The sequence below is a fragment of the Salvelinus fontinalis genome, chromosome 27 (assembly GCF_029448725.1).
Source record: "Salvelinus fontinalis isolate EN_2023a chromosome 27, ASM2944872v1, whole genome shotgun sequence".
Classification (NCBI taxonomy): Eukaryota; Metazoa; Chordata; class Actinopteri; order Salmoniformes; family Salmonidae; genus Salvelinus; species Salvelinus fontinalis.
The window spans coordinates 33,436,067-33,450,605 of record NC_074691.1 but is presented as its reverse complement, the minus strand read 5'-3'; the positions used below and the strand labels follow the sequence as shown (position 1 = coordinate 33,450,605).

General features: G+C 48.9%; 1 protein-coding gene across 1 annotated transcript; it reads left to right on the top strand.

The window, feature by feature from the left end:
* Window positions 1–729: 729 nt before the first annotated feature.
* Window positions 730–14,410, top strand: LOC129825673 (transcriptional activator Myb-like; the record flags this gene model as incomplete). The annotated part of the gene is made up of 5 exons (XM_055885861.1): window positions 730–952; window positions 9,758–9,875; window positions 10,171–10,242; window positions 11,870–11,962; window positions 14,180–14,410. Coding segments are annotated over exons 1-5 (537 nt in total), but the record flags the coding sequence as incomplete, so codon positions are not given.
* Between the last annotated feature and the right edge of the window lie 129 nt (window positions 14,411–14,539).

Below are 14,539 nucleotides of genomic sequence, written 5' to 3'. Positions count from 1 at the left end.
AAGAGATAGCCTTGTTTTAAAATTGACCCGTAATAACGATAATTTAATAAACTATTAAAAAAAAATATATATATATAATTACATGATATTATATCGACAACATGACACGAAGTTAACCCAAACATGTTGCCGGGGTGATTATGAGAAGATAGGCCTACCTAAAGTGAATTAAATGAGCATGTAGTCATCCCACCAAGTGAAAGTGACACATTCATAGTGACCTAACTGAAATGTTTCTCAATACAAGAGCACTTCTCCCCTTTCATCAGGACGCAGTAAAAAAACACAGATAGCAGACGCTGTTCAAAAACTCACTCATTACTTTAAGACCTTATTAATACTTGAAATCGATATGAATAGAGTCAGTAGACTATGGGAACCCGATCAGAAAAGATCGGTAATAATAGTGTCTACAACAGCAGAGCAGCAGCGTAGCAACAGGTAGCGAGGTGGGGGAGAAAACAACATGTCACGTCGTTTCCGCGGTCCAATACATACCAAAAACACATCCCACAATTGTTTACATTGTATTCAGATACAATAACCCCCCTTCCCTCCCTCCCTTCCTTCTCCTTTTTTATTTTCTTCTAGAAAAACGAGAAGTAGGCCTAAGCTCTTGTAAAAATGAATGTAAATGTTTAGCGCTGAGCAGACTTGAAAAGGCGCCTTGGCCAATGTGTCAGCCCTGCCTGTGAGGCGCGCCTGCGCAGTGTAGCGGGGCGCCAAACGGAGCGGGCTGCGGGGGGAGGAGGGGCCCTGGCGGAGACTCGTGGCTCCTGGCTCTGTTTACAAGCCTTTTACACTTTTAATGTCAGCCTGCGCCTTCTCCCCGTCAAACTGGAGAGAGTAAGAGAGAGAGATAGTCAGAACGGAACGGCGGAGCTCAGAGGACACACGGAGATAGAGTCGCTCTCTATACAAACTACAGCATGGCTAGGCGACCGAGACACAGGTAGGATAACTACATGAATAAGAAAAGATTCATAAAGTAGGAGCCGGTCTCAGTGCTTTTGGATGGACTATCTTTTCATTTCAACCCGTTTTCTTATTCTGATTTAGAATTTTCGTCTCATTCTGAACAAGCTGCTTTAAAATTCTTGTTTCTATTGGCTGCATGTCTGTGGGTTGCTGCGGTTGGAGTTTGAGGTTGTTTATTAAAACACGTTATATTGCCTAGACTAGTCTATTTCTTTCGACAAAACTATTATCAAACGGGCTTCTTTGATGCTGAGAGAGAGATGTCTTTTATTTTGTGAGAGCAGATCATTATTTTTTTGTTCTGGCGCGCGCGTAGATGACAGGTGGTCCTAGTCTTCTGGCATGCGCTCCTTCCCTTCTGTCACTGTGGAGAGAGAGAGCAGTCGTGTGATGGTCGCGCTTCCCCGCACACACACACACACACACACACACTCACTCTCTCTCTCATTTCACTCAATCTCATTCTGTCCGGGAGGCAGGTGTCTGCGTCCGTGCCGAACCCGGTGCGAAAAGTTGAATTCTCATGAAATGGACTTTTGGTGTGTCCACTGCAGGGACACAATGTAGCCATGTTGGTTGTATAGTACAGGGAGTTGGGTATGTTTGAAATACGTCGGGTTAGCTCTGTGTGTGACCCTCTGCCTGTTCTGGCCTATTATTAGGAAAGCACGCAAGGTGCATGTCCCATAATATAGATGAATGCGCTTTGAGACAGGTGGAATAGTTTACTATGTCTGTGAATATTGTGAGTTTTATCCTACTCATGCTTTTACCAATATGACGCAACTGAAAAAAAAAGTAAAGAAGCTGGAAAAAAGTAATGAACACAAAAAGTTACTTTTTTCAAAACAAAAATACATAACTTGGAAAAATGTATACAGTTTGACACAAATCTAGGCTGCATTTTGTATTTCTTATTTCATTTTTTTTTTGTGTGACATTAGCAGTCAACGCGACTGTGTTCATCAGTCTAAAAGTCGTGAGCTTAGAGCCGAGGGTCCTTGCCTGTGTCGTGCGTTGTTTCACTGTGGCGCCGTGACATTGTGACGCTATAATAACATCACATAGAGCGTCATTTTAACATACTCTATGTGTTTTTACATACATGTGTGTTGATATTCGCTTCAGAGATCGAGATATGAATTCAGACTTATTTTTACTCGAGCCATGTGACAATATTTCGTTTTCATGCCAATGGTTAGGCTTAACGTTTCCAATGATTAGGCCTAATATTTCCAATGATTAGGCTTAACGTTTCCAATGACTAGGCCTAATATTTCCAATGGTTAGGCTTAACGTTTCCAATGATTAGGCCTAATATTTCCAATGATTAGGCTTAACGTTTCCAATGACTAGGCCTAATATTTCCAATGGTTAGGCTTAACGTTTCCAATGGTTAGGCTTAATATTTCCAATGATTAGGCCTAATGTTTTGCCTTGTAAACAGACCTATTTTAAATAATTGGATATCATAGATTTGTTTTCTTCTCCTTTTTTTTGTATTGTTATAAAAAATAATAAAATAATAAAATACAATGTTGTAAAGTAACCTGTTACCCTTGACTATCGACACGATTATATATATTTTTAACATGTGAATCAATCAAAGTTGGTATTCAGAAACGATTATGCTCAGTCGATATTAACAATTTACCTGAGAGCTAATAAAAACACAAATACAATGGAATGATATTGGTAAGAGACTTGTTGTTAGGGAAGTTGATATAGAGTGAAGCCTTTCTTATCCTTTATAATACTGTAGTAAACACACACACACACACACACACACACACACACACACACACACACACACACACACACACACACACACACACACACACACACACACACACACACACACACATAAACACACACACACACACACACACACACACACACACACACACACACACACACACACACACACACACACACACACACACCATGAGTTCCTGTTCACCTGTAGTACTGTAACAAAAAAATAATCCTCTCAAGCCTGTCCTGGCCTCTGATTGGCTCTGGAGTGGAGGTGACTGTGTGTGTGTGTGATTGGCGAGGAGTGTTGACTGTGTGTGTGTGTGATTGGCTAGGAGTGTTGACTGTGTGTGTGTGTGTGTGTGTGTGTGTGTGCTGCTCTGATGATGCCTGAAGCAGGTCTGAACATGCCAGGACCAAGGCAGGGTCATGTTAATATGATCAGGTGTACCTGTACCTGCCGTGCCAGATCACCTGGGGTTTCTGTGGTAACCAACAACACCACAACCAGTTTGTCAGAGTGTGTGTACGTGTGCGGGGAGTATGTGTGTGTTTGGAGTGTGTGTGTGTGGAGTGTGTGTGTGGAGTGTGTGTGTGGAGTGTGTGCGGAGAGTGTGTGTGTGTTTGTGTGTGTGTGTGTTCTCCCTATATAGCCTTGTGGGTGACTGACTGACTGCACTCTACCCTGCTAGAATGACTGGTTCTGTTACCCTGTTACCACCCTACCCTGTTAGAATGACTGGTTCTGTTACCCTGTTACCACCCTACCCTGTTAGAATGACTGGTTCTGTTACCACCCTACCCTGCTAGAATGACTGGTTCTGTTACCACTCTACCCTGCTAGAATGACTGGTTCTGTTACCCTGTTACCACCCTACCCTGTTAGAATGACTGGTTCTGTTACCACTCTACCCTGCTAGAATGACTGGTTCTGTTACCCTGTTACCACTCTACCCTGTTAGAATGACTGGTTCTGTTACCACTCTACCCTGCTAGAATGACTGGTTCTGTTACCCTGTTACCACCCTACCCTGTTAGAATGACTGGTTCTGTTACCCTGTTACCACCCTACCCTGTTAGAATGACTGGTTCTGTTACCCTGTTACCACCCTACCCTGTTAGAATGACTGGTTCTGTTACCACCCTACCCTGTTAGAATGACTGGTTCTGTTACCCTGTTACCACCCTACCCTGTTAGAATGACTGGTTCTGTTACCACCCTACCCTGCTAGAATGACTGGTTCTGTTACCCTGTTACCACCCTACCCTGCTAGAATGACTGGTTCTGTTACCCTGTTACCACCCTACCCTGTTAGAATGACTGGTTCTGTTACCACCCTACCCTGTTAGAATGACTGGTTCTGTTACCCTGTTACCACCCTACCCTGCTAGAATGACTGGTTCTGTTACCCTGTTACCACCCTACCCTGTTAGAATGACTGGTTCTGTTACCCTGTTACCACCCTACCCTGTTAGAATGACTGGTTCTGTTACCACCCTACCCTGCTAGAATGACTGGTTCTGTTACCCTGTTACCACTCTACCCTGTTAGAATGACTGGTTCTGTTACCCTGTTACCACCCTACCCTGTTAGAATGACTGGTTCTGTTACCACCCTACCCTGTTAGAATGACTGGTTCTGTTACCCTGTTACCACCCTACCCTGTTAGAATGACTGGTTCTGTTACCCTGTTACCACCCTACCCTGTTAGAATGACTGGTTCTGTTACCCTGTTACCACCCTACCCTGTTAGAATGACTGGTTCTGTTACCCTGTTACCACCCTACCCTGCTAGAATGACTGGTTCTGTTACCCTGTTACCACCCTACCCTGCTAGAATGACTGGTTCTGTTACCCTGTTACCACCCTACCCTGTTAGAATGACTGGTTCTGTTACCACCCTACCCTGTTAGAATGACTGGTTCTGTTACCCTGTTACCACCCTACCCTGCTAGAATGACTGGTTCTGTTACCCTGTTACCACCCTACCCTGTTAGAATGACTGGTTCTGTTACCCTGTTACCACCCTACCCTGTTAGAATGACTGGTTCTGTTACCCTGTTACCACCCTACCCTGTTAGAATGACTGGTTCTGTTACCACCCTACCCTGTTAGAATGACTGGTTCTGTTACCCTGTTACCACCCTACCCTGTTAGAATGACTGGTTCTGTTACCACCCTACCCTGTTAGAATGACTGGTTCTGTTACCCTGTTACCACTCTACCCTGCTAGAATGACTGGTTCTGTTACCCTGTTACCACCCTACCCTGCTAGAATGACTGGTTCTGTTACCCTGTTACCACTCTACCCTGTTAGAATGACTGGTTCTGTTACCACCCTACCCTGCTAGAATGACTGGTTCTGTTACCCTGTTACCACCCTACCCTGTTAGAATGACTGGTTCTGTTACCACTCTACCCTGTTAGAATGACTGGTTCTGTTACCCTGTTACCAACGTACCCTGTTAGAATGACTGGTTCTGTTACCCTGTTACCAACGTACCCTGTTAGAATGACTGGTTCTGTTACCCTGTTACCACCCTACCCTGTTAGAATGACTGGTTCTGTTACCACCCTACCCTGTTAGAATGACTGGTTCTGTTACCCTGTTACCACCCTACCCTGTTAGAATGACTGGTTCTGTTACCACCCTACCCTGCTAGAATGACTGGTTCTGTTACCCTGTTACCACCCTACCCTGCTAGAATGACTGGTTCTGTTACCCTGTTACCACCCTACCCTGTTAGAATGACTGGTTCTGTTACCACCCTACCCTGTTAGAATGACTGGTTCTGTTACCCTGTTACCACCCTACCCTGCTAGAATGACTGGTTCTGTTACCCTGTTACCACCCTACCCTGTTAGAATGACTGGTTCTGTTACCCTGTTACCACCCTACCCTGTTAGAATGACTGGTTCTGTTACCCTGTTACCACCCTACCCTGTTAGAATGACTGGTTCTGTTACCCTGTTACCACCCTACCCTGCTAGAATGACTGGTTCTGTTACCCTGTTACCACCCTACCCTGTTAGAATGACTGGTTCTGTTACCACCCTACCCTGTTAGAATGACTGGTTCTGTTACCCTGTTACCACCCTACCCTGTTAGAATGACTGGTTCTGTTACCCTGTTACCACCCTACCCTGTTAGAATGACTGGTTCTGTTACCACCCTACCCTGTTAGAATGACTGGTTCTGTTACCCTGTTACCACCCTACCCTGTTAGAATGACTGGTTCTGTTACCACCCTACCCTGCTAGAATGACTGGTTCTGTTACCCTGTTACCACCCTACCCTGCTAGAATGACTGGTTCTGTTACCACCCTACCCTGCTAGAATGACTGGTTCTGTTACCCTGTTACCACCCTACCCTGCTAGAATGACTGGTTCTGTTACCCTGTTACCACCCTACCCTGTTAGAATGACTGGTTCTGTTACCACCCTACCCTGTTAGAATGACTGGTTCTGTTACCCTGTTACCACCCTACCCTGCTAGAATGACTGGTTCTGTTACCCTGTTACCACCCTACCCTGTTAGAATGACTGGTTCTGTTACCCTGTTACCACCCTACCCTGTTAGAATGACTGGTTCTGTTACCACCCTACCCTGCTAGAATGACTGGTTCTGTTACCCTGTTACCACTCTACCCTGTTAGAATGACTGGTTCTGTTACCCTGTTACCACCCTACCCTGTTAGAATGACTGGTTCTGTTACCACCCTACCCTGTTAGAATGACTGGTTCTGTTACCCTGTTACCACCCTACCCTGTTAGAATGACTGGTTCTGTTACCCTGTTACCACCCTACCCTGTTAGAATGACTGGTTCTGTTACCCTGTTACCACCCTACCCTGTTAGAATGACTGGTTCTGTTACCCTGTTACCACCCTACCCTGTTAGAATGACTGGTTCTGTTACCACCCTACCCTGTTAGAATGACTGGTTCTGTTACCCTGTTACCACCCTACCCTGTTAGAATGACTGGTTCTGTTACCCTGTTACCACCCTACCCTGTTAGAATGACTGGTTCTGTTACCACCCTACCCTGTTAGAATGACTGGTTCTGTTACCCTGTTACCACCCTACCCTGTTAGAATGACTGGTTCTGTTACCACCCTACCCTGCTAGAATGACTGGTTCTGTTACCCTGTTACCACCCTACCCTGCTAGAATGACTGGTTCTGTTACCCTGTTACCACCCTACCCTGCTAGAATGACTGGTTCTGTTACCCTGTTACCACCCTACCCTGTTAGAATGACTGGTTCTGTTACCCTGTTACCACTCTACCCTGCTAGAATGACTGGTTCTGTTACCCTGTTACCACCCTACCCTGCTAGAATGACTGGTTCTGTTACCCTGTTACCACTCTACCCTGCTAGAATGACTGGTTCTGTTACCCTGTTACCACCCTACCCTGCTAGAATGACTGGTTCTGTTACCCTGTTACCACTCTACCCTGCTAGAATGACTGGTTCTGTTACCCTGTTACCACCCTACCCTGCTAGAATGACTGGTTCTGTTACCCTGTTACCACCCTACCCTGCTAGAATGACTGGTTCTGTTACCCTGTTACCACCCTACCCTGTTAGAATGACTGGTTCTGTTACCCTGTTACCACCCTACCCTGTTAGAATGACTGGTTCTGTTACCACCCTACCCTGTTAGAATGACTGGTTCTGTTACCCTGTTACCACCCTACCCTGCTAGAATGACTGGTTCTGTTACCCTGTTACCACTCTACCCTGTTAGAATGACTGGTTCTGTTACCACCCTACCCTGCTAGAATGACTGGTTCTGTTACCACCCTACCCTGTTAGAATGACTGGTTCTGTTACCACCCTACCCTGTTAGAATGACTGGTTCTGTTACCACTCTACCCTGTTAGAATGACTGGTTCTGTTACCCTGTTACCAACGTACCCTGTTAGAATGACTGGTTCTGTTACCCTGTTACCAACGTACCCTGTTAGAATGACTGGTTCTGTTACCCTGTTACCACCCTACCCTGTTAGAATGACTGGTTCTGTTACCCTGTTACCACCCTACCCTGTTAGAATGACTGGTTCTGTTACCACCCTACCCTGTTAGAATGACTGGTTCTGTTACCCTGTTACCACCCTACCCTGCTAGAATGACTGGTTCTGTTACCACCCTACCCTGTTAGAATGACTGGTTCTGTTACCCTGTTACCACCCTGTCTCCCCACATTCTGTCTCTCCACATTCTGTCTCTCCACATTCTGTCTCTCCACATTCTGTCTCTCCACATTCTGTCTCTCCACATTCTGTCTCTCCACATTCTGTCTCTCCACATTCTTCCACATTCTGTCTCTCCACATTCTGTCTCTCCACATTCTGTCTCTCCACATTCTGTCTCCACACATTCTGTCTCTCCACATTCTGTCTCTCCACATTCTGTCTCTCCACATTCTGTCTCCCCACATTCTGTCTCTCCACATTCTGTCTCTCCACATTCGGTCTCTCCACATTCTGTCTCTCCACATTCTGTCTCCCCACATTCTGTCTCCCCACATTCTGTCTCTCCACATTCTGTCTCCCCACATTCTGTCTCCCCACATTCTGTCTCTCCACATTCTGTCTCTCCACATTCTGTCTCCCCACATTCTGTCTCCCCACATTCTGTCTCTCCACATTCTGTCTCTCCACATTCTGTCTCCCCACATTCTGTCTCTCCACATTCTGTCTCTCCACATTCTGTCTCTCCACATTCTGTCTCTCCACATTCTTCCACATTCTGTCTCTCCACATTCTGTCTCTCCACATTCTGTCTCCACACATTCTGTCTCCACACATTCTGTCTCTCCACATTCTGTCTCTCCACATTCTGTCTCTCCACATTCTGTCTCTCCACATTCTGTCTCCCCACATTCTGTCTCTCCACATTCTGTCTCTCCACATTCTGTCTCTCCACATTCTGTCTCCCCACATTCTGTCTCCCCACATTCTGTCTCTCCACATTCTGTCTCTCCACATTCTGTCTCTCCACATTCTGTCTCCCCACATTCTGTCTCTCCACATTCTGTCTCTCCACATTCTGTCTCCCCACATTCTGTCTCTCCACATTCTGTCTCTCCACATTCTGTCTCCCCACATTCTGTCTCCCCACATTCTGTCTCCCCACATTCTGTCTCCACACATTCTGTCTCTCCACATTCTGTCTCCCCACATTCTGTCTCTCCACATTCTGTCTCCCCACATTCTGTCTCTCCACATTCTGTCTCTCCACATTCTGTCTCTCCACATTCTGTCTCCCCACATTCTGTCTCTCCACATTCTGTCTCCCCACATTCTGTCTCTCCACATTCTGTCTCCCCACATTCTGTCTCCCAACATTCTGTCTCCCCACATTCTGTCTCTCCACATTCTGTCTCCCCACATTCTGTCTCCCCACATTCTGTCTCTCCACATTCTCTCTCCACATTCTGTCTCCCCACATTCTGTCTCCCCACATTCTGTCTCTCCACATTCTGTCTCTCCACATTCTGTCTCCCCACATTCTGTCTCCCAACATTCTGTCTCCCCACATTCTGTCTCTCCACATTCTCTCTCTCCACATTCTGTCTCCCCACATTCTGTCTCTCCACATTCTCTCTCCACATTCTGTCTCCCCACATTCTGTCTCCCCACATTCTGTCTCTCCACATTCTGTCTCTCCACATTCTGTCTCCCCACATTCTGTCTCCCAACATTCTGTCTCCCCACATTCTGTCTCCCCACATTCTGTCTCCCAACATTCTGTCTCCCCACATTCTGTCATAACATGACTATTAAGCTTTAGACTTTGGTTGTACCACATCATGAATTGCAAATTCAAATAAAAAATGTCTCTCTCCCCCCCCCTCTCTCTCTCTCTCTCTCTTTCTCTCTCCCTCCCCCCTCTCTCTCTCTCTCCCCCCCCCCTCTCTCTCTCCCTCCCCCCTCTCTCTCTCTCCCCCCCTCTCTCTCTCTCCCTCTCTCTCTCTCCCTCTCTCTCTCTCTCTCTCTCTCTCTCTCTCTCTCCAGTGTGTACAGTAGTGAGGAAGATGATGATGACAGTGAGATGTATGAACATGACTATGATGGACCGCTGCCCAAGCCAAGCAAACGCCATCTAGGCAAGACACGCTGGACACGAGAAGAGGTGCACACACGCTAACACACACGCTAACACACACGCTAACACACATGCTAACACACACGCGAACACACACGCTAACACACACACTAACACACACACTAACACACACGCTAACACACACTAACACACGCTAACACACACACTAACACACACGCTAACACACACACTAACACACACGCTAACACACATGCTAACACACACACTAACACACACACACACACACAAACATTTTAGTACGTTAACGTGTGATTAGTGTTTCAAATGTTTGTTTGTTTGTTTGTTTGTTTGTTTGTGTCAGGATGAGAAGCTGAAGAAGTTAGTAGAACACCATGGATCAGAAGACTGGAAGCTCATCGCTAGTTTCTTACCCGTAAGACACACACACACACACACACACACACACACACACACACACACACACACACACACACACACACACACACAGCTGGAGGACTGGGTTCTGACCCAAGGGGTTTATTATCTAAATAGTCCTAAACACATCTACACCGACACAGGATCAGCACCTCCTAAAACCCCATCAGGGTAAAGGGTTCAGCACAGTAGACTAGTCCCACCTGGCCCACATCTCCCCGGGCCTGTTTTATCTAGTCCCACCTGGCCCACATCTCCCCGGGCCTGTTTTATCTAGTCCCACCTGGCCCACATCTCCCCGGGCCTGTTTTATCTAGTCCCACCTGGCCCACATCTCCCCGGGCCTGTTTTATCTAGTCCCACCTGGCCCACATCTCCCCGGGCCTGTTTTATCTAGTCCCACCTGGCCCACTTCTCCCCAGGCCTGTTTCATCTAGTCCCACCTGGCCCACTTCTCCCCGGGCCTGTTTCATCTAGTCCCACCTGGCCCACTTCTCCCCGGGCCTGTTTTATCTAGTCCCACCTGGCCCACTTCTCCCCGGGCCTGTTTCATCTAGTCCCACCTGGCCCACTTCTCCCCGGGCCTGTTTTATCTAGTCCCACCTGGCCCACATCTCCCCGGGCCTGTTTCATCTAGTCCCACCTGGCCCACTTCTCCCCGGGCCTGTTTCATCTAGTCCCACCTGGCCCACTTCTCCCCGGGCCTGTTTCATCTAGTCCCACCTGGCCCACATCTCCCCGGGCCTGTTTCATCTAGTCTCACCTGGCCCACATCTCCCCGGGCCTGTTTCATCTAGTCCCACCTGGCCCACTTCTCCCCGGGCCTGTTTCATCTAGTCCCACCTGGCCCACTTCTCCCCGGGCCTGTTTCATCTAGTCCCACCTGGCCCACATCTCCCCGGGCCTGTTTCATCTAGTCCCACCTGGCCCACATCTCCCCGGGCCTGTTTCATCTAGTCCCACCTGGCCCACATCTCCCCGGGTCTGTTTCATCTAGTCCCACCTGGCCCACATCTCCCCGGGTCTGTTTCATCTAGTCCCACCTGGACCACTTCTCCCCGGGTCTGTTTCATCTAGTCCCACCCGGCCCACATCTCCCCGGGCCTGTTTCATCTAGTCCCACCTGGACCACTTCTCCCCGGGCCTGTTTCATCTAGTCCCACCTGGACCACTTCTCCCCGGGCCTGTTTCATCTAGTCCCACCTGGACCACTTCTCCCCGGGCCTGTTTCATCTAGTCCCACCTGGCCCACATCTCCCCGGGCCTGTTTCATCTAGTCCCACCTGGCCCACTTCTCCCCGGGCCTGTTTCATCTAGTCCCACCTGGCCCACATCTCCCCGGGCCTGTTTCATCTAGTCCCACCTGGCCCACATCTCCCCGGGCCTGTTTCATCTAGTCCCACCTGGCCCACATCTCCCCGGGCCTGTTTCATCTAGTCCCACCTGGCCCACTTCTCCCCGGGCCTGTTTCATCTAGTCCCACCCGGCCCACATCTCCCCGGGTCTGTTTCATCTAGTCCCACCCGGCCCACTTCTCCCCGGGCCTGTTTCATCTAGTCCCACCTGGACCACATCTCCCCGGGCCCGTTTCATTCCCCGTTAATGCTCTGTGTGTTCTCCAACAGAACCGTACAGACGTTCAGTGTCAGCACCGCTGGCAGAAGGTTCTCAACCCAGAACTTATCAAAGGACCCTGGACCAAGGAGGAGGACCAGCGAGTAAGAATACAACCTTATAAAACGTTATAGAGAACCCTTTCAGAACCCTTTCAGAACCTTATAGAATGTTACATAGAACCCTTTCAGAACCCTTTCAGAACCTTATAGAATGTTAGATAGAACCCTTTCAGAACCCTTTCAGAACCTTATAGAATCTTACAGAGAACCCTTTCAGAACCTTATAGAATATTACAGAGAACCCTTTCAGAACCATTTCAGAACCTTATAGAATGTTACAGAGAACCCTTTCAGAACCCTTTCAGAACCTTATAGAACATTATAGAGAACCCTTTTAGAACCTTATAGAACGTTATAGAGAACCCTTTCAGAACCCTTTCAGAACTTTATAGAATGTTACAGAGAACCCTTTCAGAACCCTTTCAGAACCTTATAGAACATTATAGAGAACCCTTCAGAACCTTATAGAACTTTAAAGAACCCTATTTTTGAAATGGTTCTCTTACCCTATTCCCTATGTAGTGCACTACTTTAGACCAGAGCCCTATTCCCTATATAGTGCACTACTTTAGACCAGAGCCCTATTGCCTATATAGTGCACTACTTTAGACCAGAGCCCTATTCCCTATTATAGTGCACTACTTTAGACCAGAGCCCTATTCCCTATATAGTGCACTACTTTAGACCAGAGCCCTATTCCCTATTATAGTGCACTACTTTAGACCAGAGCCCTATTCCCTATATAGTGCACTACTTTAGACCAGAGCCCTATTCCCTATATAGTGCACTACTTTAGACCAGAGCCCTATTCCCTATATAGTGCACTACTTTAGACCAGAGCCCTATTCCCTATATAGTGCACTACTTTAGACCAGAGCCCTATTCCCTATATAGTGCACTACTTTAGACCAGAGCCCTATTCCCTATATAGTGCACTACTTTAGACCAGAGCCCTATTCCCTATATAGTGCACTACTTTAGACCAGAGCCCTATTCCCTATATAGTGCACACACACACAGAAGCCATGATGAGGTAATGATTAGCAAAGAAGCTGACTATGGAAACTCCCTCCCAACCACAAGCAGGTGGATCCAACATTATACAGAGATAAAGAAGGGAGAAGGAGAGGTGGGGGAGGGAGAAGGAGAGGGAGAGAGGGAGAGAAGGAGAGAGAAGGAGAGGGAGAGAGGGAGGGAGAGAGGGAGGGAGAGAAGGAGAAGGAGAGAGGGAGGGAGAAGGAGAGGGAGAGGGGAGGAAGGATGGGGAGGGAGAGAAGGAGAGGGAGAGAGGGAGGGAGAAGGAGAGGGAGAGAAGGAGAGAGAATGAAGGATGGGGAGGGAGAAGGAGAGGGAGAGAAGGAGAGGGAGGGAGAGAGAGAAGGAGAGGGAGAGAAGGATGGGGAGGGAGGGAGGGAGGGAGGAAGATAAGGAGAGGGAGGGAGGGAGAGGGAGAGGGAGAGAAGGAGGGAGGGAGAAGGAAAGGGTTGACTGAGGGAATGAGAAGTATTGTTGACTTTTGGTCTGTTTCTGAAAATGGACAAAGACTAATAAACTGCTGTATTTCCTCTCTGTCCCCTGTCCCTCTCCCCTCTCCCCTCCCCCTCCCTCTCCCCTCCCCTCCCCTCTCCCCTCCACCCCACCTGTCCCTCCACCTCCCCTGTCCCTCCACCTCCCCTGTCCCTCTCCCCTCTCCCCTCCCCCTCCCTCTCCCCTCCCCTCCCCTCTCCCCTCCATCTCCCCTGTCCCTCCACCTCACCTGTCCCTCCACCTCACCTGTCCCTCCACCTCCCCTGTCCCTCCACCTCCCCTGTCCCTCCACCTCACCTGTCCCTCCACCTCACCTGTCCCTCCACCTCCCCTGTCCCTCCACCTCACCTGTCCCTCCACCTCACCTGTCCCTCCACCTCCCTGTCCCTCCACCTCCCCTGTCCCTCCACCTCCCCTGTCCCTCCACCTCCCCTGTCCCTCCACCTCCCCTGTCCCTCCACCTCACCTGTCCCTCCACCTCCCCTGTCCCTCCACCTCCCCTGTCCCTCCACCTCACCTGTCCCTCCACCTCCCCTCTCCCCTCCACCTCACCTGTCCCCTCCACCTCCCCTCTCCCCTCCCTCCCCTCCACCTCACCTGTCCCTCCACCTCCCCTCTCCCCTCTCCCCTCCACCTCACCTGTCCCTCCACCTCCCCTCTCCCCTCTCCCCTCCACCTCCCCTCTCCCCTCCATCTCCCCTGTACCTCCACCTCCCCTGTCCCTCCACCTAGGTTATCGAGCTAGTCCAGAAGTATGGAGCCAAGCGTTGGTCGGTGATCGCCAAGCACCTGAAGGGTCGGATAGGGAAGCAGTGCAGAGAGCGCTGGCACAACCACCTGAACCCTGAGGTGAAGAAGACTTCCTGGACCGAGGAAGAGGACCAGATCATCTACCAGGCCCACGAGAAACTGGGAAACCGCTGGGCCGAGATCGCCAAACTGCTGCCTGGCAGGTACGGAAAGAGAGAGAGAGAGGAGGGAGAGAGGGAGGGAGAGAGAGAGAGGGAGAGAGAGAGGCAGGGAGGGAGAGAGAGAGGGGTGAGGGAGGGAGAGAGAGAGCAGGGAGGGAGAGAGAGAGGCAGGGAGGGAGAG